At 43.6% G+C, this 24,536-nt stretch overlaps 1 protein-coding gene across 7 annotated transcripts in view; it reads left to right on the top strand.

Moving 5' to 3' along the window:
* The window catches only part of PIBF1 (progesterone immunomodulatory binding factor 1), a 144,220-nt gene that overhangs the window by 93,773 nt on the left and 25,911 nt on the right, over positions 1–24,536 (top strand). For 6 of the 7 annotated variants that reach the window (XM_075918902.1, XM_075918899.1, XM_075918900.1 and 3 more), the window contains 3 exons: positions 7,565–7,667; positions 11,886–12,016; positions 21,834–21,918. In XM_075918902.1, the coding sequence (XP_075775017.1) occupies positions 7,565–7,667; positions 11,886–12,016; positions 21,834–21,918 (319 nt within the window). Of the gene's footprint in view, positions 1–7,564; positions 7,668–11,885; positions 12,017–18,335; positions 18,491–21,833; positions 21,919–24,536 lie in introns of those variants that run through there. The other variant, XR_012900613.1, reaches the window with a different exon arrangement.

The raw sequence follows: 24,536 nt of genomic DNA, 5'->3' as shown, positions 1-24,536 counted from the left end.
ATGGCCGCATGGCTCGGGCTGGCCGATAAAGGGCACCATCCCAGGACACTCCAGCAAGTCCGGGCAAAAGTCAAAGAACTGCGCCAGGGGTACATGAAGGCCCGAGAGCAGAGCTCGGCTTCTGGTGCAGCCCCAGTGCACTGCACCTACTACCAAGAACTGGACCGCATCCTGGGAGGCCAGGAACCAATGTCTGCATCAGTGCTTGTGCAGACAGGCTTGCACATACCGGTGCAGCATAGCCGGCAGGAGGTCCCCATGGAAGATGTTGAGGAGGAGGAGGAGGAGGAGGAGGCGGCACAGGAGCAGACAGAGGACACCCTTACCCTGAGTCTGCAGCCTGTCCCAGATTCAGAGGAAGCCTCTCAGGCACCGTCCGACGCTGAAAAAGGAACATCAGGTGAGTCCAGACACAGAACAGGGGAGGTGGGAGCAGAGAGGATGCAGAGCAGTGCTCACATCTTGGTCCTCCCTCCTGGACAGCTTGCATCTCTCTGTGCATGTACAAGCAGGCGGGCAGGTGGTGGGTATGTGGGTGGGGGGCATGGGAGACCCAAGGTGCAGCAGGCCCCTGTCCTACTGTGGCTGCACACTTATCTGGCCTGGACAGCCACAGTGGAGGGCGGGAGGATCTAGGGGGTGGAGGTGGACATTTTCCTAGCCACAACTGGTCCCCTTTGCAGCCGAGGTGGCTGGCAAGGCCAGACGTGGCCTACCAGTAACAACATTCCCATCCATTGTTGTATGGACTTGTGTGTGAATTGCTAACACTGATCGGTTCTCCCTCTTCTTCTCCACAGCCGGACCTGCTGCTGCTGTCCGCCGCTCAACCCCTGTGCCACCACCCACCCGGTCCCACAGCACCCGCAGGCATTGGAGGACCTACAATGACCTCCTAAAGCGTCCTGTGGAGGCCATGGAGAAGATGGAAAGGACCATGGCCAACATGCACAAGACCATAGCAGAAAGAGCGAGGGAGGAGGCTCAGTGGCATACTTGCCTGCTGCAGGACTTCCTCCCAGAGTGGAGGAGTATGTGTGCCACCGTCCGGGAGTCCCTGGCTGTGCCAGGTCCTCTCCCCCTGGGGACTCTTCCTGGCCATCCAGCTCCAGCCCCCTCTGACCCCCCCGTCCTCCTCCCCCAGCCCCCTCTGACCCACCGTCCTCCCCCCCAGCCCCCTCTGACCCCCCTTCTTCTCCCTCCGCCCCTGCCACCCCTCCAGCCCTGCCCCTCCCCCCCACTGCTAGGGAAGAGTTATTATCAGCCCCCACTCGAGCCCGAGGACGGCTGAGTCCACGGACCAGGGGTGGCAAAGCCTTGCGGCCCAGGCAAGGCCGCCATTACCCTTAAGGTGTCTGCCCTCCCTTCCTCCCTCCCTCCCTCACTCCATGTTGGAAATCCATCCTCCCTCCCTCCCTCACTCCCTCCAGGTTGAAATCCCCCCTACTACCTCAGTTATAAACACATGTTATTAGTTAAAAAAAGAACTTTATTGTTGAACAATTCTGTTTTGTATTACAGATATAATTTCTTACGTTACTCCTTTATAAGCATATTTTTGAAGTTTAACATGGTGTGTGCGCCTTAACTTTTCAGAGGCTGATGCAGGGATGGATTGTTGGAGGGAAGGTTTTGTGATGGGGGGGAAGGCCCACAGACCCCATTGGGGATACCTTGGGGAGTCATAGGGCTCCAGCTGAGAAGCGCTCACGCAGAGCCTCCCGGATGCGAACCCCCACCTGATGGGCTTGGCGAACGGCAGCTGTCCGAGGCTGCGCAAACCGCCTGCCCTCCACTTCAGCCATTGGCCCCCAACCTGGGAGGAAGGCCTCCCCTTTGCTCTCCACCAGGTTGTGGAGGATGCAACATGCTGCCACCACCTCTGGGATATTGTGTTCCCCCATGTCAAGGCGAGTTAGCAGGCACCTAAACCTTCCCTTCAGTTGGCCAAATGCGCATTCCACATGTAAACGTGCGCGTCAGGTGCGCGTTAAACACTTCCCTGCTCGGGGTCAGATGCCCTGTGTATGGTTTCATAAGCCAGGGCATGAGGGGGTATGCCTCATCGGCCACAATGCAGACCGGCATCTCTACATCCCCAATAGCAGAGGTTCGCTGGGGGAAGAAGGTTCCTGTCTGCAGCCTTTCGTACAGGTGTGAATTGCGGAAGATCCGAGCATCATGTGCCCGGCCCGACCACCCCACACACAGGTCCGTAAATAGTCCACGGTGGTCAACCAGGTCCTGCAGCACAATGGAAAAGTACCCTTTCCTGTTGATAAACCGGGCGGCTCGATGGGAATGTGTGTTCTTTTGACATTTCCTGGATGTTGAGCACAATGGAGAGTTTGTCATCAAGAGGCTCCATAAGTGTCATCCAGGTTTGGGTCAGGACTAATGAGAGGTCCAAAAGTTGAGAGGCTTTAAAATAGGTGCTTGTTTGTTACGTTGGAATATTCATCACCCCCAGGGCTTCATCAGTGCAACATCGCAGTAGTGCTCCATGTTGACTAAGAGCAGGATTGCTTCTCCCCCAAAAATAGATGGGTAGGCATAGATCCGTTTGGAGATGACTTCAGCTGTCTTCCATTCTCTGGAGTATTGGCAACTCTCTCACTCTTGCTGCTCTAGAACATAGCAGGCCATGTTAAACTTTTATGGCATGAAGGAAGACTGTCAATACCTGTAGTGTGGTACTTTTAGAAAAAACAAAATTATTAGGGCTGTCAGTTAACACATGTTAACGCCTGCAATTAATGCAGAGCACAATTAATGCAATCATTTTTTAACATGCATTAATTGCAGGTGCTTCTGAGGCACTGCCCCTTTAAAATGCTGCCAGGACATTTCAAAGGGTCAGCATAGTGGGAGCCTGGGATGAGCTGGAGTCCCCAACTTAGCCTGGGCTCTGCGTAGTGCTGCCCCTTTGAAACACCGCCGCTTCATTTCAGAGGAGCAGCACAAGCAGAGCCTGTGATCAGCTGTGAGGCACTGCCCATTTGAAACACCACCTCGGCATTTCAAAGGGTCAGCGCCGATGGAGCCCAGGATCAACAGTGCAGTGCTGCCCCTTTGAAACTCCTCCACTGAGTTTCAAAGGGGCAGTGTAATGCGGAGCCCAGGATCAGCAGCGGCGGCATTTCAAAGGGGCAGCACTCTACAGAGCTGGGGTTAGTTGGGTACTCCCAGCTGATCCTGGGCTCCATGCAGTGCTGCCCCTTTGAAATACTGCTGCTGTGTTTCAAACAGGCAGCAGAGTCCAGATCAGCTGGGGACTCCAGCTGATCCCAGGCTCCTATGGTGTTGTCCCTTTGAAACGCTGCGGTGGCATTTCAAAGAGGCAGTGCTACATGAAGCCAGGGTCAACTGGGGACTCCAGCTTATAACCTGGCTTCCCACGGCACTGCCCCTCTGAAATGCTGCTGTGGCAGCGCTGCACTGACCCCAGGCTCCATGTTGCACTGCTCCTTTGAAATGCTACAGAGGTGTTTCAGAGTGGCAGCTCTGCACAGTTGATCCTGGGCTCCCGTGGTGCTGCCCCTTTGAAATGCTGCTGCTGTGTTTCAAAGGGGCAGCTGATCCCAGGCTCCCGCCGCTCTCCCCCTTTGAAACACTGGGGTGGCAGTGCTGCATGAAACCCGGTGTCAGTTGGAGACGCCAGCTGACCCCAGGCTTCATGTTGCACTGCCCTTTTGAAATGCCATAGTGGCGTTTGAAAGTGGCAGCTACGCATCACTAATCCTGGGCTCCCGCAGTCCTGCCCCTTTGAAACGCTGAGGCAGCGCTGCACGGAGCCTGGGGTCAGCTGGGGACTCCACATTGCGCTGTCCCTTTGAACCCTTTGAAATGCCATGGCTGCTTTTCAGGGGGGCAGCACCGCGCAGCTGATCCCAAGCTTCTGCGGTGCTGCCCCTTTGAAATGCTGCAATGGTGTTTCAAAGGGGCCGTGCAACACAGAGTCTGGGGTTAGCTAGAGTCTTATTATTGTTTAACAGCATGATTAATTGTGCAATTATTTTTTTAATCGTGTGATGAATCACGATTAATTTTTTTAAATCACTTGACAGCCCTAAAAATTACTTTAAATTCTTGGTCTCTGAAAATTAAGTAGAGTAGATCTGTGCTTTCCCAGGTGTCATTCCTCGGAGTAGTAAGTTCTGTATTTTTTTTTCTTTTTGTCTTTTCCATTCTATCCTTTTTTCACCTTGCATTTGGGAAGGAAAAGAGCATGCCATAAATACTACTAGTCATCTGATTGCGGATTTACAGTCTAGTAATCTTGTAACAATAGTTTTTTAATAAGTTATTAATTGCATTTCCTTTGTGGCCCATCATCTGTTTAATAGCACTTGGTTAGTCTGTTTTGTGCAAAGAAACAACAGGAGACTTGATCTACAACGTTGTTAAAAATAAAAATCTTTCTTCTTGATGTATTTTGAAAAATAATTCTTAAAAATAAAAAAATGTGCTTATACAGTAGTTCAGTGCTTTACAAATTTTCAAAATCTGAACCCCCATTTAAGGAAGATTAAGCTAAGCAAGTGTTTAGCCTTTGTTAAATTTTAAAGTGATTCCATTCTGTTCTATTCATTTTTAATGCATTCATCTTCCATATGCCTCTAACTAATTCTGTGTGTTCCTTTCTCAAGGCGTGTCTCAGATTTGGGAAAAAACTGCTGTAACTATAGGAAATTCACACAGTCACTGTTTTTTTTTTTTTTTTTTTTTTTTTGTGAATATAGGATACATTTTTGGAACAAAAATAGAGTGCATTACAGTGCGGTACAGGACTTGCATAGGACTTTGTATAACTATAGCACAAAGTAAAAGAGCTCACTGCGGCTTAATTTAAATTTGATTGAAATAAAAGCATTCCTTTATATTTTTATGTTTGTTTTGAAAACAACATTTAGGACTTTCTTGTTTTCTGTTTTTGGTATGGTACATTACTTTCAATGGGAGAAATGACTGGAGCACAAACAAAATGATGCTCTTATTTTGGAATTAGCTTTTCAGACTATTTTGTAGAATCTAAATTTGCAGGATGATACATTTTTTGAAAACCCTGTTTTAATAGATATTATTTTATGCCTTTAGTCAAAAGTATTTTAACATTTGTGACATTTGATTTATTTGCTTTAAAAAGAGAAAGGGTGGTGCCAGGAGCGCCCAGAATTCTCAATCACATAAAACACATTCTTACGAGATAGTACTGGAAGATAAGGATGGGATGGCAAGATAGTGGTTACAGATGTTTTGTTCGTGTTAGCAGAGAAAAGAGAAGTATGGTAATTAGCAATGTCTAGGGAGCAATGTCATGAGGAATCTGTGCTAGTACCATTATTTCTGGGAACAGTGCTCTCCAGCTTCTGGTGGAAGACTACACTGGTTTTTCTTGTATAACAATGTTTAGTGTTCTCAAAGATCTCATTCATGTTTTCCCACTATTCAGAATACTACACCTTCTGAAACCTCAGCATTGTTTTAGCAGGCTTAATGAGATCTCCGTATATTCCTTGTATTATCTGTTCATGAAGACTGTTTTCCTAGGTGTTATGCCAACTAGAACAGTAGGTGAGATTTCAGGTCTTTATGGTAGAATCACCCTAAGCTGCATTCTATGGGTATGTCTACACTACATGGCTTCGTCGACGGAGCCATGTAGATTACCTTTGTAGACACAGGAAAATGGAGCAGCGATTTAAATAATCGCCGCTTCATTTAAATTTAAATAGCTTCCACGCTGCATCGATCAGCTATTTGGCAGCACAGTGCTGCAGTCTGGACGCTCCGCGGTCGACATCAAAGGCATTTGTTGACCTCCCCAGTAAACCTCATGCCACGAGGCATACCGGGGAGGTCGACAAATGCCTTTGATGTCGATCACGGAGTGTCCAGACTACAGCGCAGTGCTGACAAATAACTGATCGATGCAGCGCGGTAGCCATTTAAATTTAAATGAAGCGGCGATTATTTAAATCGCTGCTTCATTTTCCTGTGTTTACAAAGGTAATCTACATGGCTCCGTCGACGAAGCCATGTAGTGTAGACATACCCTATAAGAACAAAGTAACTTTAAGACCTCAGCCCAGGTTTTTACCCAGAGTGGTTTCTGATTTTTGTTCTAACCAAATGATTCATCCATCCTGTTCTCTTCTCTAACCCCCACATCAGACTGAATTATGCTATACTCCATCCCTTAGAGGCTGTGTGTTCTCTTTCTTACTGTCTGGATAGAACAAAGCTTTTAGAAACTCTGTAGATACTCATGAAAGGTAAGCCTATTTCTACTCAGACTCTCAACATGGATCTCAGACTGTATTAAGACATGTTATGTGATGGTCTACTTAGACCTAATCTTGGCAGATTAGGGCCCTTTCCACTAGAGTTCATTTACCTTCTACTGCCCTATAAGATGTTCCATTTTTATATATTTACAGAGCAGTTACCTGGAGTTGAGTATAAATCACCAGAGTATATGTGTAGAGTCCTGCAAATCTGCATATATCTGCTTTATAGCCGTGGATATCTGTGGCTGTGGATATCAGCGGATCATTTTTGCAGATGCATATTCTAATTTTTGTATCTGTACAGAGCTCTATGCACATGGACAGTCATTGAAGAGGAAGAACCATATACATAATTGTAATTCTTTGAGAGGTATTGGTCACATGTGTTCTGCTTTTTGCCCTACTTCTGTGCTACTATATAGATCTTAACAGTCTGGATTCTGTTTTAGAGAAGAACTGGATGGTGGTTGCAGTTACCCTGCTCCTTATACTCTGAGCTATGGAGGGGGGGCAAGGAGTGGCACATGGGAGGGCTATATATGCTAAAAATCCAATACATGACAACAACACATCTCAAAGTACCACATACATTGTAGGATAAGTAAACATTATTTAACATTCTGAAATCTATTCCAGTGTTATACATAATTATATCACTTAAAATTATTTTGTGTAATAATGTAGTATATATTTGTTTATGAGAAGGTAAGAGCCTTCCAGTATAGTTAATTACATTGAATTAATATAATATTGTAAAATGATAGAGGTAAATTGCCTTAGTGAACATAGTACCGTGGTTATGTTATTGTGGAAATGTTACTTGAGTGCAATTAAAATTTTAGCATTGATTTGCGAATCCCTGCACAGATACCAAAATTTGTATCTGCCTCTGATCTTCTATCCATAAAAATAGTCTGCAGATTTGCAAGGCTCTGCTAAACAGTTCCACATGTCACCATGATTCGAGGCTGTGCCAAACCCTCAAGTGCCCCTACTTCTCCCTAAAGACCTCCTGCCACCTGTGCATCCAGATCCAGCCTGCGATCCACAAAAATGGTCTGAGCATATTTGCAGATTTTCAGACCTCTATTTACTTGTTCTTCAAATTTTGACTATTATTTATAACATTTTACTGTTCATTTCTACCTGTTTACATTTTTGCATTAATGAAAAATTAAAATATAGGTGTTAGAATGCATTTTGCATGTTTTGGAAAACATTTCACTTGAATTTTATTTATTTATCATTCATTTTATTTATTTATTTTGGCACAGCGTTCACTTGGCAAGAAGGTTACTGCAGCTAGAAAAGCAAAACTCATTGCTTGTAAAAGATCTGGAAAATCAGAAAGAACAAGTCACACAGATTTCACAAGAGGTAAATTACTTTCACAAAAGAAACAAATATATAATGGCACTATAAATATTGCAGAGCAGTCCTTTATATAAAAGTTATTTTCTAAACAAAGTTTATAATGTATTTGCTTGCTGTCTCAAAATGAGCTTTTAATTAACAGAAACACATTTATGCTAAACCTATTCAAAGCAATGCATAATGTATTGTAAAACAGATCAAAATGAGAGATTACTGTACAGACTAAACAAGAATGTAGACTAGACAAAGCTCTAATTTTTGAGCAGATGACGAACAAACGAACTAGTTTGGCATTTTCTATGATGGTTAATTTTTCAACCAATACCTCATTACTACTTACACAGGTGTGCTTTTTAAATCTCACTTTATTTAAACCACATTTTATGATATTGCATATCTGTAAAAGCTTCCTACTTTGCATTTATTTAGGCCTGTTTTTGAACACACAAATTCGGGTTATATCTGGGTGACATATGATAATATTATGTTAAATGCATTAAGGAAAATTCTGTATTCTGTTTTTTAAAAATGTTTGTTAATTTAATTATTATAAGCACCTATATCTGTTACAGTACGTTATTTTAATCACTTTATTAGCGAAAGTTATATTACTTTGACATTGAGAATGAATAATAAAAACAGAGTAAAACCCACAGACTCAAATTTAGTAATGCCTAGGATATTTTTAGGAGTTACGTTTTCCTTCAGACTCTCATTTTAAGAATGAAAGAGCTTCATTAGTCTTAAATTGTCACAGGTGCCATTATCCCCTTATTGAAGTCTCAGGCAGATTATGCTTTAGTTGTGAGGTTTAATAGTTTGATTTTAAGATTATTGTATCACTTAATTTGGATAACAGAACTATATTATACTCTTACCAGTGTCCCTTGAATTTGGAACAGCTTTGACATTTTTAGGTGACAAGCTTTGTGGCCTGTCAATCATGATTCTTTTAACACAATTTAAAAGCTGTTTTAATTATGTTTAAGGTACATGTGTAATAATTTGACACCGCCTGCCAGTGTTTGAATTGGGAGAACGTGTGGAGAAGTGCCATACCTCTACCTTTCAAGCTTCCTGCAAGTGCTCCAGAAACTTAACTTTTATTAGTCCAAATTCATCAATGAATGAAAGCAGAGAGAGATTCTGATTAAAGCTAAGGACATGATTTATACCCCTCCCTAGTCATGTGTCCAAGTTTCCACTTCTTGTAAGCTTTCTTTTTGTGCTTAAATTCACCAAGGATTTCCCTGGTAAGCCAATCCAGTCTCCTACCAGTTAACTGTCTTTTCAGATGGGTGGCTGTGTGTTCTTCCTATAGATGTCAGGTTAAATAAATAAATACATAAATAAATATTTATACTGCAGTGTTGCCAACTATCACAATCTTATCTTGAGTCTTGTGAAAAATAATATTTTTTCATACAGCTATAGCTGCTGGAATCTTGTTATTTCCTGAGAATCTCAGCTTTCATATTTTTAAAAAACTAAGGTTTTATCCTTCATGATTGTGGAGAAAAGCTTGATAATATGAAACCTAAATGCTTCAATGCCAGAAGGAAAATAAAATCTCAGTTTCAACTCAATTTCAAATCTCATTTATTTTAAGCCATTCAAAACTTTTGGGAGCATGACCTATTATTTGTGAATGCATAGATTGGTAACATTGATTTCTCTTTACCTCTGTTTCAAACTGTGGTGAGCAGCATTAGTGCAAGTCACTTTTTATACCGGGACAGCATATCTACTCCAAGGATGAGTACAACACTATGCTCCCATATTTTTATGGAAATACATTTTTAGTATAAATATGCATATCTCAAATGTGCTTTATGCAAAATAGGTAAATTAACCTATCATTCAAAAACCTGAGAGTCCCCTGAATGTTTATATTTCATGTGTGTGCATAGAATCATAGAATACTAGGACTGAAAGGGACCTCAAGAGGTCATCGAGTCCAGTCCCCTGCCCTCATGGCAGGACCAAATACTGTCTAGACCATCTCTGATAGACATTTATCTAACCTACTCTTAAATATCTCCAGAGATGGAGATTCTACAACCTCCCTGGGCAATTTATTCCAGTGTTTGACTACCATGACAGTTAGGAACTTTTTCCTAATGTCCAACCTAAACCTCCCTTGCTGCAGTGTAAGCCCATTGCTTCTTGTTCTATCCTCAGAGGACGAGATGAACAAGTTTTCTCACTCCTCCTTATGACACCCTTTTAGATACCTGAAAATTGCTATCATGTCCCCCCTCAATCTTCTCTTTCCTAAGCTAAACAAACCCAATTTTTTCAGCCTTTCTTCATAGGTCATGTTCTCTAGACCTTTAATCATTCTTGTTGCTCTTCTCTGGACCCGCTCCAATTTCTCCATATCTTTCTTGAAATGTGGTGCCTAACTAGTGCAGAGTAGAGCAGAAGAATGACTTCTCATGTCTTGTTCACAACACACCTGTTAATGCATCCCAGAATCATGTTTGCTTTTTTTGCAACAGCATCACACTGCTGACTCATATTCAGTTTGTGATCCACTATAACCTCTAGATCCCTTTCTGCCGTACTCCTTTCTAGACAGTCGCTTCCCATTCTGTATGTGTGAAACTGATTGTTCCTTCCTAAGTGGAGCACTTTGCAATGGTCTTTATTAAACTTCATCCTGTTTACCTCAGACCATTTCTCCAATTTTTCCAGATCATTTTGAATTATGACCCTATCCTCCAGATTAGTCGCAACCCCTCCCAGCTTGGTATCATCTGCAAACTTAATAAGCGTACTTTCTTGCCAATATCTAAATCGTTGATGAAGATATTGAAGAGAGCCGGTCCCAAAACAGACCTCTGCAGAACCCCACTTGTTATACCTTTCCAGCAAGATTGTGAACCATTAATAACTACTCTCTGAGTACAGTTATCCAGCCAGTTATGCACCCACCTGATAGTAGCCCCATCTAAGTTGTATTTGCCAACTTATTATTGATAAGAATATCATGCGAGACTGTATCAAATGACTTGCTAAAGTCTAGGTATACCACATCCACCGCTTCTCCCTTATCCACAAGACTCATTATCCTATCAAAGAAATCATGATCATTCTTGTATGTTAAGTTAGAAATACGAAGTGTAAACCTGCTTATTAATCTATAATTTATAGTGAGAGCCATTAGTGGTACTTAAGGCCTTAGTGGCCTGGCTTTGTTTTTCCTGTAAGCCCAAATTGTGGTTGGTCCTACAGACACATGTGATTATTCCACCTACTGCTGGAATCCATCTTGAATCTGGTACTTTTCAGTGGGAATGGGGGAAGGAAAACAAAGGGTTTACACCCATCTTGTACATTTCAAAAGCAGAAGCCCCACAGAGGCTCTTGTACATTTCAAAAGCAGAATCGCGGCAGAAGCGGTACGAGCAGAGACTGCATTAGTCCCTGCTCATGCCATTTCCCGCTGTGCCTCTACCTCCCCTGCCTCCCATGGAGACCATACTGGCTCCTGCTCCCTCCCTCCTTGATGCCTCTCTCTGATAGAAGTGTGTGTGGGGGGAATAACGGCTAGTCACATCATTAATCAACTGTCCAACAAGCTTATGCTTATCAGATAGTTGACTAGTCACTTACATCCCTAATCTTAGAAGATGACAAAAGTAGAACAATTGCATTTAAAAAAAGGGAGGGAGGAGGAGTCATCAATATAATCATTATAGTTGAAGCCATGTTTGTAAATAAGATCATCCAAAGATAGGGCTTAGCGAGGAAAGGAAATAGCAAAAGACAGAGTGCTTGAATATTCCACCAAAAGAGACTGAACACAGAGGCAAAATGGGGTCACGAAAGCTGGGGTAAGAAGAGGAGTATCTCAGTGGTGTCAAAGATGGTCAATATATTGAAGAAGATGAAGTGGAGAAAAGACTCTGAGACTTGAACAATAGGAGGCCAATAAAAATTCTGATGACAACAGTTTCAGTGGAGAATAGAGGTCAGAAGCTGGATTCAAGTTGATCCAAAACCCAATTAGGCCACATCTCTACTTACACAGCAGTTCAAATTAAGATAACTCCAGCTACGTTAATTGTGTAGCTAGAGTTGAGGTACCTTAATTCAAATATCAACTCCATCTCCTCCGCTCCCATCATCTTCCCTTTCTCTTAACGATTCAAGGAGTATCAGTGTGCTGTACTACTTTATAATTTTAAAATGAATAACACTTTTTTCTTTAAACAGCTTCACAGAGCCAATTCTTTGTTGAGTCAAGTACAACAACCATATAAATACCTCGTTGAATCTGTACAGCAGCGAGATTCTCAGATACATTTACAGAAAGAACATATTGTACAACTTGAAAAAGATGTCAGGTAAATACAAAAAATTGTGGTGTATATCATTTTATATTTATCTGCATCCCAGCCTTGAAAAATAATATTACCTGTCATAATATTTGAGGCTTTGCTACTGTGTCATTCTCTAAACCAGTTTTACATGTTGCATTTCTCGTAATCAGACTTTCCCTCAGTTTTTCAGAGTTGGAGAAAGGAAAATAGGGAAAGAATTGGATTTAAAGAGGAATTTGGAGGTGGATTGAGATGAGAGAGGGAAGTAAGCTGGGGGGGAAGCAGACTAACATCATGTGAGCAGAGAGAAATAAACCAGGTATTCTATGGAGGCAAGGAAATAGTTTGGAGCCAAGGAGAGATAATGTGATGAAACTGTCTATTGAGCTGGGAGAACTGCAATCTGAGATGTAAATAAAGAGCAAGTGACAGAATACACTTCTAAAGCAACATTAAAATTTTAACTATTTAGTAAGTAGTAACTGGATGCATACATTCACACACTGTGGTTCGCTGTCAATACAAGACTTTGTCTACAGCACTCAGTGCAGAGCTGGTACTTGGTTATAGTGACAGCATACCACCTTAGGTAACAGGGAATGACTATGTATCTACAAATGAATGGTTATTTAATTTGAAGGAATCTTTGGAAAGAATCTACAGTTGAGTGGAATTCACAAATGTAACAGCTTGAAGAGGAACCATTTGTTTCACACTCCAGATATGCAAGTGAACTGGGGAGAAAACTTCCCTGATATCCCACTGAGAGAATATCTTTTTTAGGGGTATCTTTGATTCAACAGATGTCAAAATTTTCCTTCCGGAGAAAAGTTTTTTTTGCCATTTTCCCAAGCCCTTCTTGAAACAGAAACCTGGAAAATTAATGAGTTTTTTCGTCATACTGATGTCAAATCTCATGGCGTCTTTCTCATAGATAACATTTTATGCACAAATGTGGGTGAAACCATTAAAAACTGGGTGTTACTGCCTGTACAGAATGAATTCATTTTTGCTCTTATTTTGAAAGACTAAAAGTCTCTCAAGTGAATGATATAAAAGGGCTATGTAGTTTTTCAGTCTGCATCTCTGTCATCAGTAGCTATTACAGATGCTTCCAATCTTACTTGAGATTGTTTCTGAGAGCTGACAATTTGTGGTCATTAAAACATGAGAGTCTCTAATGCTTATACAGCTTTTGGCTATCTAATAACTTGTGCCTGTGACAATTTTTTATGGTTCAGCATAAGAGCTACACAGAGGAAGTGCTTTCAGATAACACAACAGTACTCTTCTACCTCAACAAGTAGAAATGATGCTCACACCTAGCCATTTTGATGTAGTTTTGAGAGGTTTGGGGCAGGAAGCTTTGAAAAACTGGTTTTTGATCCTGTATGACTTTATTTGTAAAATGGAAATAATATTTATCACATTTTGGCTTAATTTTTTACATGTCTCAGAAAGCTGCTTTGATTACCAGTGAAATAACTATTCACATTTAAATTATAATAACTAGATTTCAGGCTTAATAACCCACTAGAATGACTAGGAAGGAAATTATATTTTTCTTTAAGTTTCTGAGCTAGATCGTTGATTCCCGCCACCTCCTTTAAGTCTACTTTGCCCAGCTCTAACTGTACAAAGCAGACCTAAAGCTTACCTATATGACTAGCTGAGGATTTCAAATGCTGCCCTCTAACAGCTCTTAGCATAAGAACTGTGCTGGGAGCTTGGCCAGCCAAACGGGATGAGACAGAACACAGATGCGCTGCGGCAATCCTCAGACAGCAAAATTGCACTTAAAGTCTGAAGTGGGATGCTAATTAAAGTAACCCTGAAATACCTCCAAGTTATGTCATGAGCCAGAGTAGCTATTAGCAAGCTCCACAGCCAGGTGGCACAAAATTACTTAGAAACAATTCACTACTTCAGGTGGTCCCCGTGGGTGCTCCACTGATGGTGTCAGGCTCGTCCCAGTGCCCCAGCTCAGAGACTTTGAATAGCTGTGATCAGTCGGGCTGCACATGCGTAATCAGTGGCTCGCGCCCTTTGATTGTCATGCACAGCCCAACTCCTTCCAGTTCCTCTCAACTGTCCTCGGTAGCAGATGGAGCTCCTCTCTCCTCAGTGTCTCTTCAGAGTTTTCTTATCTGCTCTATAAATAGTTAATTGTAAATAGGTTACTCCCTTGTAATAAAGGTTCTTTGACTTATTCTTAAAAAAAATAAAATAAATAAAGTTGTTTGAACTATCTGCAGCTTGCCACGTTTTGTGATTCACGGCTCTTAGCCGCAGAGAGAAAAGAGGCACAATAACAACAATCTCAATAAGAGTGAGAAGACAAAGAAATTCAGCCTAGATAGGCACGATTCCTGGATCCCCAGGCTTTAAGAAGTGTGTGCTTTGCCGAAAGCCAACGCCAGCCTCAGACGGCCATTCAGCATGAATACGCTGTCTGGGGGAGACACATATTCCCCAAAAATGAGCCCACTGTTCCAAACTCACGGTCTGCGCTCACCATGATAGGGAGATGTGCCTCAAAATGCTACTTTTTGATAAGGCACTGCAGCCAGATACACCATCGGCAGGACGCCAACCAGAAATGCTCCAGAAGCGCAGGGTCTTCTCCCCCGAGTCTACTTCTCACAAGGAAAGGAGGTTGTTCCCTGCTCATTCATTGCTGCCTGATCCGACTAGCAGGATCAGTAGAGGGGATAAGCCAGGAACCTCAGGCCTTACCCCACGAGCCTCGGTGCCGCCTTCTGGCAAAAAACCTAAGAAAATGGTGGCTCCCGCACAGGCACTCTCGGCACCGAAACGGTCATCAGCATGGGGCAGCAGCACCCACGTTTTACAGGCGCCACCAGCACCCACCGTACATGGTGCCGATGCCGGCTCCGTATGTGGCACCGGACCAGCAAGCGCCGCCTCATCGCAGACCAGCATTGGATGAAGTCCATCTGGCACAGATGATGCTGGCACCAGTAAAAGCCCTAGCACCGACACTGGCACCGCATCAGGACCTTCCGGCACAGATGACCCTGGCATTGGCAGGTTCCTTGGCACGGGCGCCAATGAAAGCTGCAGACAAGTCATGAAGGCAAGAGAGTCCCATTTTTCCATCTCCTATGTTTTCACTGGGGCCTTCCCCTTTGCCCCCGCTATACCATTCGCCACTACAGCGCGTTTACCGCCACTGCAGTCCAAAACATCATTACTATCGGAGGAGTCCTTATTCACCACACAAGTCCCGTCCACATGATGACCGCTACTATAGGTGACGATCCTACTCCCCACTGCACAGATGGTCGCCACGCTATTCTGACTCCGCAGCCTGATCCCCCCATACCGGTTACACTAGGCGATACGCAAGTGGTAGGTCGTCCAGATACTCATCACCTCATCCTTCCGACTGATATTACATGACTGTCACGGATCCTCTTACTGTCCACGTTACTGTTACCACCAGTGCTCATATCAACAATATGGAATGAGGAGTAACAGTTAATCCGAACTAAGGACTTAGTTCGGAGTAACTTTAAACTTCCGCGTGTAGCTACAGGCAGTTCGTTCGGACTAACGGGGATTTAAAAATGGCGGCCAGACTGGAACATGCAAATAAAGCCTTGGATATTTAAATCCTGGGCTTCATTTGCAACCCCAGTTCCCTGATTTGCCTACCTAGCTAGAAGTAACGAGCTAGTGTAGACATATCCTACCTCTTTCACCACTGCTATGACCTTTTCAAGCTCAAAGGGTGGCTATAACATCAGATCACTGGGTGTTACAACTTGTGGTATCCAGGCTCACCATCTCCTTCACAACCGTACCACCTACAAATCCACCAACCCCGTCCCTCTTCAGGGACCCATCTCATGAGGCCCTGTTGAGGCAAGAGGACCAGCATCTACCGTTCATAGGCGCTATAGAGATAATTCCACCCAAGTTCAGAGGAAGAGGGGGCTATTTGTGTTATTTTCCTCATGGAGAAAAAAACCGGAGGGTGGAGGCCTATCCTTGACCTCAGGAAGTTAAACCAGAACCTCTGTTGACAAAGGTTCAAAATGGTGACCCTTTCCACTATAATACCTTCATTGGGCAAGGACAATTGGTTTGCAGTCCTCGACCTGCAAGTCGCGTATTTTCATATAGCCAGCCATCCAGCCCACAAGTGCTTCCTCCGCTTCACCATCGGCGACGAACATTTTCAATATTGCGTGCCACCATTTGGTGTCTCAGCTGCCCCCAGAGTGTTTTTTTGAAGACTCTGGCAGTTGTAGTAGCTCATTTGCGGCACAGAGGCATGATTATATTTCTGTACCTCGACAACTGTCTTATAAAGGGTTAGTCGAGGCAAGAGACATTGCATATGAGCATGCTAGCCAGACAAACCTTCCAGTCACTCAGACTCATCATCAACGAGCAGATTATAAATTTTATAGGAGAGTGGCTAGACTCCATTATGGCTCGTGCATACTTACCTCACGAGCGCTTTCAAGCCATACAAGAACTAGCTACAGTCGTTACGCAGGTCCCCACAGTTACAGTTCATATTTGCCTTCATCTCATGGGACATATGGCTGCCAACACCTTTGTGGTTCCTCATGAAAGACTCCATTTCCACTGTCTGCAACATTGGCTGGTGTCAATGTATATCCTCACAAAGCACAGCACTCAGAGAGAGAAGTCCGACTGCTCTCGCTCGCAGATCTCTAGCTTGGTGGTTGAATCCCCAAAATCTGTTGGCAGGGGTACCTTTTCACCACCAGCAACCATCAAGCCAATTAACAATGGACATCTCCCTTATTGGTTGGGGAAAACACTCAATGGCATGTTCGTGCAAGGGAAATGGTCGTCAAGGGAGGCCGCCCTGCACATCAGTCTCCTAGAACTCAAAGCCATATTCCTCGCTAGAAAGTATTTCCGTGCTCACATTGCCGGTACGACCATCAGGGTTCTTATGGACAGTATAGCCACCATCTATTATGTCAATTGACAAGGAAGAGTACATGCCTGATCGCTCTGTGCACAAGCAGTCTGCTAATGGAATTGGTGTGTATGAAATCACATCACTGTGATAGCTTCTTATTTACCTGGCATGAGCAATGTCATGGCGGACGCACTCAGCAGACATTTTCCACATGACCATGAATGGGAAATCCATTCTGATGTCCTATAGCACATCTTCCACGCTTGGGGGTCCCCCAAGATAGATCTTTTCGCCACCTACAACAACAGGAAATGTCACCTATACTGTTTGAGAGGGGGTATAGGCAAGAGGTCCCTCGGAGACGCACTGCTAATCCACTGGGACAGACGTCCACTTTATGCATTTCCACCCATGGTACTTATACTGAGATATTACAGAAAATTAGAGCAGATTCAGCCCGAGTAATTGTTCTGGCCCTGGCCTGGGCAAGACAGCCATGGTACCCATTTCTCAACAGAATGTCCCTGCAACCACTGCGCCCTCTGTCCCTTCTTCCAGATCTCCTCTCTCAGAACCACAGCTCTCTGCTACATCCGAGACCAAAGACCCTGCATCTAACAGCGTGGCTTCTAGCTGGCTCGATGTAGAGGAGCGCCATTGCATAAAGGCAATTCTATTGCACTGTGGAAGAGAATCTACAAGGAAGACTTACCTGGCAAAATGGAATAGATTCATGAGTTGGTGTGCAAACAATCACATTGATCCATACACATCACCGATACATAAGATCCTCGATTATATTCTATCTCTTCCACAGTGCAATAGAACTGCCTTTACATGATCTGAGCAAACATTGCCAGAACGTAGAGCTGGCGCAAAACGGACTGCCTACTAGTATCCACAACGGACCGCTTCAAAGGCAATCCTTTGTCCTCGCAACATGTTTCTGATATCATAGCTTCATGCATCACCACCTGTTACGCAATCCGCAGCAAGCCCCTTCATACCTTACTACGGGCACATTCCAACAGGGTACTAGCAACGTTGACTGCTTTTGCCCGCGGCGTCTCATTATCAGACATTTGTCGAACAGCCACATAGTTGTCCAATGTGACTTTTATGAACCACTATGCAATAGTTCAACGGTGGGCCGCAGATTCCACGGTGGCTTCAGCAGTACTTTTAGTCATTGATAACCTTGACTCTGGAAGGTCATGGTCACCATCAGTGGAGCACCCATGGGACCACTTGAAGAAGAAGTAGTTGTTCAAAGCCAGATGAGCTTCATGCAGCACAAAACACAAAAGAAGTTACTCACCTTCGTGCAGTAAGGATGGTTCTTCAAGATATGTTCCTGTGGGTGCGCCACATTCCGCCCTCCTTCCCATTCCGGAGCCTTGCTCTTTCTCATTGCAGATAACTGGCGGGAGCTGGGCCGCACGCAGTGATCAAAGGGTGCGAATGGCGCGAGCCACTGATCACACATGTGCGGCCTGACTGATCACAGCTATTCAAGTCTCCAAGCTGTGGCACGAGCCCAACACCATCAGTGGAGCACCCACTGCACGAAGGTGAGTAACTTCTTCTTTGTGTTTTGTGCTGAATGAAGCTCAGCTGGCTCTGAGGTGCTAATCCATTGTTCTTGCCTATTTGTCAGTTTATGAAAACAGCATTTTATTAATTTATATATAGACTATCTTTCCAAGGCTAAAAATGATTGCTTCTTAAAGTCCCGAATTCTACAGAAATTGATGAGGTCATCAGAGGAGTGTTGGTAGAGCCTACTAGCCACAATTTGTGCTGGCTGATCTGTTTCTATATCAGAGTTGATGTGAACATCAAATGTTTTGTAAAGCTCTTTGAAGGTAAAAAGTACTAAACTTCTAGTAGCAGTTGTTAATGTTTTCCTCAGCTTTAACCCATTGGAGATTGAAGTTGGGGCTTTATGATATGCTACAGTGTTATAAAATGTGTGAATGCCATTGGAGGTTTGAGGTCCAAAGATTATCTATCTGTATGTTTTAGAAATGTGTGTCTGTCCAGTTATGAGTCTGTTCAAGAACTCCTCCTAGGACCACCACATTTGGTATGAAACTTCCTTTTATCAATGGTTATGCCAGGATAATGGAATTTGCATGAAATGTGACTTTCATTATGAAAGGGAAGGGTGTGAGAGCGCACACAGTTACGTTCACACATGATCACAGAGGGACAGCAAGCACAGGAAGAAGAATGACCACAGGGGGGCTACAAGCATCCCAGCAAGCAGCTGCTGCCCAGGGAGCAACTGCCAGCCTCTGCAAAGTTCCTGCTTCCCAGGGCTAGCCCTGAGGAATCCAACAGGAGGCTGGTGTGCCCTTCTGCGCTTCTAGGCTGGTCCTCAGGAGCACCTGTGGAAGGCCTGTTCAGCCCCCTCCACATTCAACCCCTGAGCTGGCTCTGGAGCTGGCCCTGGAGCCAGCCTTGGGGAGAACCTAGCAACCAGTGTACTTGCAGTTCCTGCCCCGAGGAGAAGCCAGTGGACAGGGTGTGTGGTCCTCTCTAGTGCCGCCCTCGGAGAAGCCAATGGGTGAGGTGCATAGCCCCTGCAGTTTCCAGGGAGAAGTCAGTGGCCACACTCACCTTCTCTCTGAGCTCTCCATCTCCTCCTTTGAGCTCCCCCTCTTCCAAGCCTCGAGACCTTCCTTAACCTCCAACCCCAGCTTTGAGCCCCTCCAATACTCTTCTCTAACTTCTCCACTCCCTGCCCTAAACCCCTCCTCACACCCCAACCCTGACTCTTGCGCTCCCCACATCCGCAGTCTCCTGCCCTGAAGGACCCAAGCAACATCGAGTAAATCTTCTAGTCTACTATATATCTGAGTGAGTCTGTCTGTTCAAGAACTCCTCCTAAATGGTAAGAGCTAGAATCATCTAATTTGGTATACATCTTCCTCTTATCATAACTGAAAGCAAGGTAAGGATTTGATTGTGCCAGAAAAATGGGACATGCCTGGAATGGGATTGCGTCTCTTAAAAGCATACAGAAAAGAGACTGAATCACCAGCCAGGTGAAAGGGGTAGATTGGCTGGGGGTGGGCCATTCTGAGCCATTCTTTCTAGATGCATCATCGCCAATAAAGATCAGGCAAACTATATTATCACCATCAAAGATTTAGCAAACTATATGAAACGCTCACTGACTGCTGTCTGAAATAAAAAGATATAATTACAATAGTTGGAAATGTAGTGAGATTTTGAAAACATAATTTAATATGAATCAAGTTGCAAGACATTTCCTGGGAACGAAATGACAGCCTGGAAGAAACTTGTGTGTCTAGAGCACAATCAAGTTCTTTTTACTAGAAAAGGTTGTTAATTCCCAGGAAATACACAATGCCAAGACCAGTTTTGCTCTTCTGAAAAGGAAAAAGTGAAAGGTATATGGTCATTTTAAAAAAAAATTATGATGCAGCTGATTGATCATTTCTATAAAATGTATACACCGAACTTTAAAGATTTGGCATGCTTGCATAATATTTGAACATTTCATTTAGTATAATGTGTTTCCTTCTTAGACAGCATCTGAGTTTCATAACCTGTTTTTACTGCTGTATGACTCATCATTTTTGGAGTTGATTTCAAGTTTAACTAGTGAAGATTACTTGGTTTGGTTATGTTATGCTGACATTTTTCTGCATTCTTGGGACTATAGAAACAAAACTGGGCAAGAACGTATACAAGTCTTACGAGTGTCAATCTGACATTTATTTTTGAAGTCTAATTGTAATGCTGAATTTGGAAATACATTTAATGAAACTACAGAAGTAGCTGCCTAGAAGCAAAAATTGAAGACAATGTTTTAAAAAGTTCATATGATGTAAGCTAACAAAAGAAAGGACAATTAAAGTTAAGCATGACACCATGTCTTTAATACATCACATTGTTCCACAGTTCTGTTTGTGTTCTAGATCAATGTTTCTCAACCAGTGGTACAAGTACACTTTGGGGTACTTGAGAGAAGTCAACTGAAATTTGAAAAAAACTGAATTTTTGTTTTAAATTTTATAGCGTTTTATTATTTTTGTACTTTTTACACCCAAAAATATCATTGCCTGCCCTGCTACGATTAAGTTGTTTAAACAAACGTGTTACAACAGTAGAATAAATTTTGTGCATCTGATACTGTAGGTACTGGGGGTGCTACTTACTCTTTCAAAAAAAAGGAGGGGTGTACTTGATTAAAAAGGTTGAGAAACACTGTTCTAAATAAACATGAGACTGAGGGTGCTATATAGTGTAGCACAAATAATTTTTTGTTCTACTTGACAGAGACCATGAATGCAAGTTGAACTCAACTTGTTCTTATGCATCAACAGAATTATTTAGAAAAATCCAGTTACATAATTACACCTACGTAAATCCAGTGGAGGGGAAAAAGTTGCACAGCAGTCAGTGAGCGTTTAATATAGTTTGCTAAATCTTTGATGGTGATAATATAGTTTGCCTGATCTTTATTGGTGATGATGCACAAGAATGAGAGAGGTCCTCAGCTTCAAGGGCTAGGAGTAAATATATATATTTTTGCTTGTAAAATAGAGAACATTCTGACACAATGAAAATAGAATTCTGTGATGCCACTTCTGAAGAGAAGAATCACACTGTAAATCAAGTCATTTTTGTTTTACTATGACATTGTACATATATGAATTAGTGATCTTCAATTCTCTGATTTGATTAAAGTGAGCATTCATACATGCTTATCTTTTCAGATGCATTAACAACTTACAATTTTAATAAAGATTTATTTTATATAGTTTCTTGAGCACATTCATTGTTGCCAGTATTTAGCTTTAAAAATGCATGTTTCAACTAGACAAGATTAGAAGAGATTATCTGTTGCTATAATTGTATTTCCTATCCTCTTTCTACCAGCCTTTTAAATAAAGAAAAGACATCTTTGCTGCATGTCAAGAATCAAATGGCAGCAGATTTGGAAAGACTTCTAAATCATCGTGAGGTAATTTTCCTGTTTTAGCATAACTTTTCCATGATTATTTTCTTCAATTAAAACTTGCGAAAGTTATACTTCGTATTCTGCATTTTTAAAAAAAATATATAGGCAATGTGTCAGCCGTGCATTTAAAAAAAGCAGTTCTGGTTTTTACTCTTAACTCTGCTATGTTACTCACTATGTGATGCTGGGTGATATTCTTTCCTTTACTGTCTCTGAGTTTCCTCACCTGTAAAATAGTTATATTATTACTTACCTGCCTTACAAGAGTGTGGTCAATTTAATTGTTGATAATGTGCTTTTTGGTTTTTTGATGACCGATGTTTTAAAGTACAAAACGTTATTTTATATGAAGTCTACTCTATACTAGTTCTCAGAAATGCTAGTAGGTCATACTTAATAAATTTATTGGATGCATTCTTTTAGCTTGCATAACTTTTCTTAGTAAAGATCGTAAAGTTGTGATAAATATGCAAACAGAAAATGTATACATTAATATAGTATCCTTAATATATGCTATTACACAATGATTTAGAGGAGAAATTATTCATTTTGTAATCTAAAATATTGTTACTATAATAGAAACTTTTAAAATGTGTGTTTTATGGAAGCAGTAATAGGCACCCAAAGGGTAAAATCATAGAACACTAGAACTGGGAAGGGACCACGAGAAGTCATCGAGTCCAGTCCCCTGCCCTCACAGCAGGGCCCAGTACCATCTACTCTTAAATATCTCTAGAGATGGAGATTCCACAACCTCCTTAGGCAGTTTATTCCAGTGTTTAACCACCGTGACAGTTAGGAAGTTTTTCCTAATGTCCAACCCAAACTCCCTTGCTGCAGTTTAAGCCCATTACTTCTTGTCCTATCATCAGAAGCCAAGGAAAACAATTTTTCTCCCTCCTTCTGACACCAATTTACATACCTGAAAACTGCTATTATGTCCCCTCTAGGTCTTCTCCTTTCCAAACTAAACAAGTCCAGTTCTTTCAGTCTTCTTTCATGGGTCACGTTCTCTAGACCTTTAATCTTTTTTGTTGCTCTCCTCTGGACCTTCTCCAATTTCTCCGCTTCTTCTTCCAGTAGTGTCCCTGTGGGTGCTCCACTACAGGTGTCAGGCTCGTCCCGGTGCCACAATCCGGAGAGTTTTAGCCAGCAGTAGCCCCTGGTGGACTGCGCATGTGCAGAAGCCGTCTCTCACCATTCGCGCTCTTTCTGCGCATCGCAGTCTAATGCCAGTTCCTCCTAATCATCTACGGCTGCAGACAGAATTGGAACGCGCTCCTCGTCAACCTGAGGAGAATTTAGATGTAAGCTACTCGTTCCTTCCCAGTTAGGCTCCACACCTTATAGTATAGTTAGTTATCACAGTTCATTATTTAGTTAGTTCATTTGAAAAAAAAAAGTTGTTCTTGTTCGATCCCTCAGGCCCTTCGTTTGGCCTGCTGGGGTCTTTTTCCTCCTTCTCCTGCTAAGGCACTTACTTCAACATGACTGCAGGGTTCAAAAGATGTGCCTCCTGTGGCGACGCGATGCCGACCTCAGACGGCCACTCCCGCTGCATTCGCTGCTTTGGAGAGGGGCATGTCCCACAGAAATGTTGTCATTGTTCTAAATTGACCACCAGGGCCAGACGCGACAGGGAGATGTGTCTGAAGATGCTCCTTTTTAACACGGCACTTCAGCCCTTGTCCACGGCCCAGCGTCCAGAGGCTCCACAGTCGCGGAAGACCTGTGAAGACAGAACCTCCTCTCCGTCTGGAGTGTAAGTGTCGGGGACGCACCAGGCTCTTTGGCATTCCTGCCTGCCCGTGGCAAATTGCCCAAGGGCTGTAGCACATCGGAACCTAGTCCTGTGCTCTCTTCAGCACCGTCCCGTACAGCACCGTGGTCCGAGTCCGCGGCAACGGCACCGGGTGCTCGGACGGCACCGCGACGATCAGCATCGTCCGTATCGGCACTGGAGTGTGCTTCACAGCGCCATGCCCAGCCATCTGGGGCCGCCTCTAAGCCGGTGCCGAGGCGCGAGTCGACGCAGGTGCTGTCCACACCGACCTCTGTTTGGAGACATACACCGGCACCAGGAATGGAGATGACTACAGGACCGGATACACCGGCACCGAGGCCAGCACCGAGACAGCCGACATCGAGGCATAAGCCTAAGACGAAGCCAAAGACAGTGCCGAGAGAGGATACACTGCCACCCTCACCGTGCTGCGCATTCCCGCGCAGCACAGAGTCCTCTCAGTTGCAGTCGGCACAAACACTGACCAAGGCACCGGCTACCCAACCTGCACCAGAGACCCAGTCATCTAGTCCCTCATCCCAGGGCACGGCACTGCCTTCATTGGCCTCAGCACCTGTGACACCATCTGATTCCGCCTCCATCATATCAGTGCCTTGTAGCCCAGTGGTCACTGCTCCCTCTTCAGTGACTGGAGTACTTACAAAGGCTCAGAAGAAGAGGCGCCACTTACGTTTACCTTCCCCCAGTCCCACTAGGACTGTGTTCTCACCGGGACCCTCACCTCTACCTCGTTATGACCGACGGCATCATTATGAATGCTCACGCTCACCGCAGTATTGGAGATCTCCAAGACACTCTCCGTCACCTTGATGTCATC

The sequence above is a fragment of the Pelodiscus sinensis genome, chromosome 1, assembly GCF_049634645.1.
Source record: "Pelodiscus sinensis isolate JC-2024 chromosome 1, ASM4963464v1, whole genome shotgun sequence".
In the NCBI taxonomy this organism is placed as follows: domain Eukaryota; kingdom Metazoa; phylum Chordata; order Testudines; family Trionychidae; genus Pelodiscus; species Pelodiscus sinensis.
The sequence above is the reverse complement of the archived record's forward strand: the minus strand, read 5'-3'. Positions and strand labels throughout refer to the sequence as shown.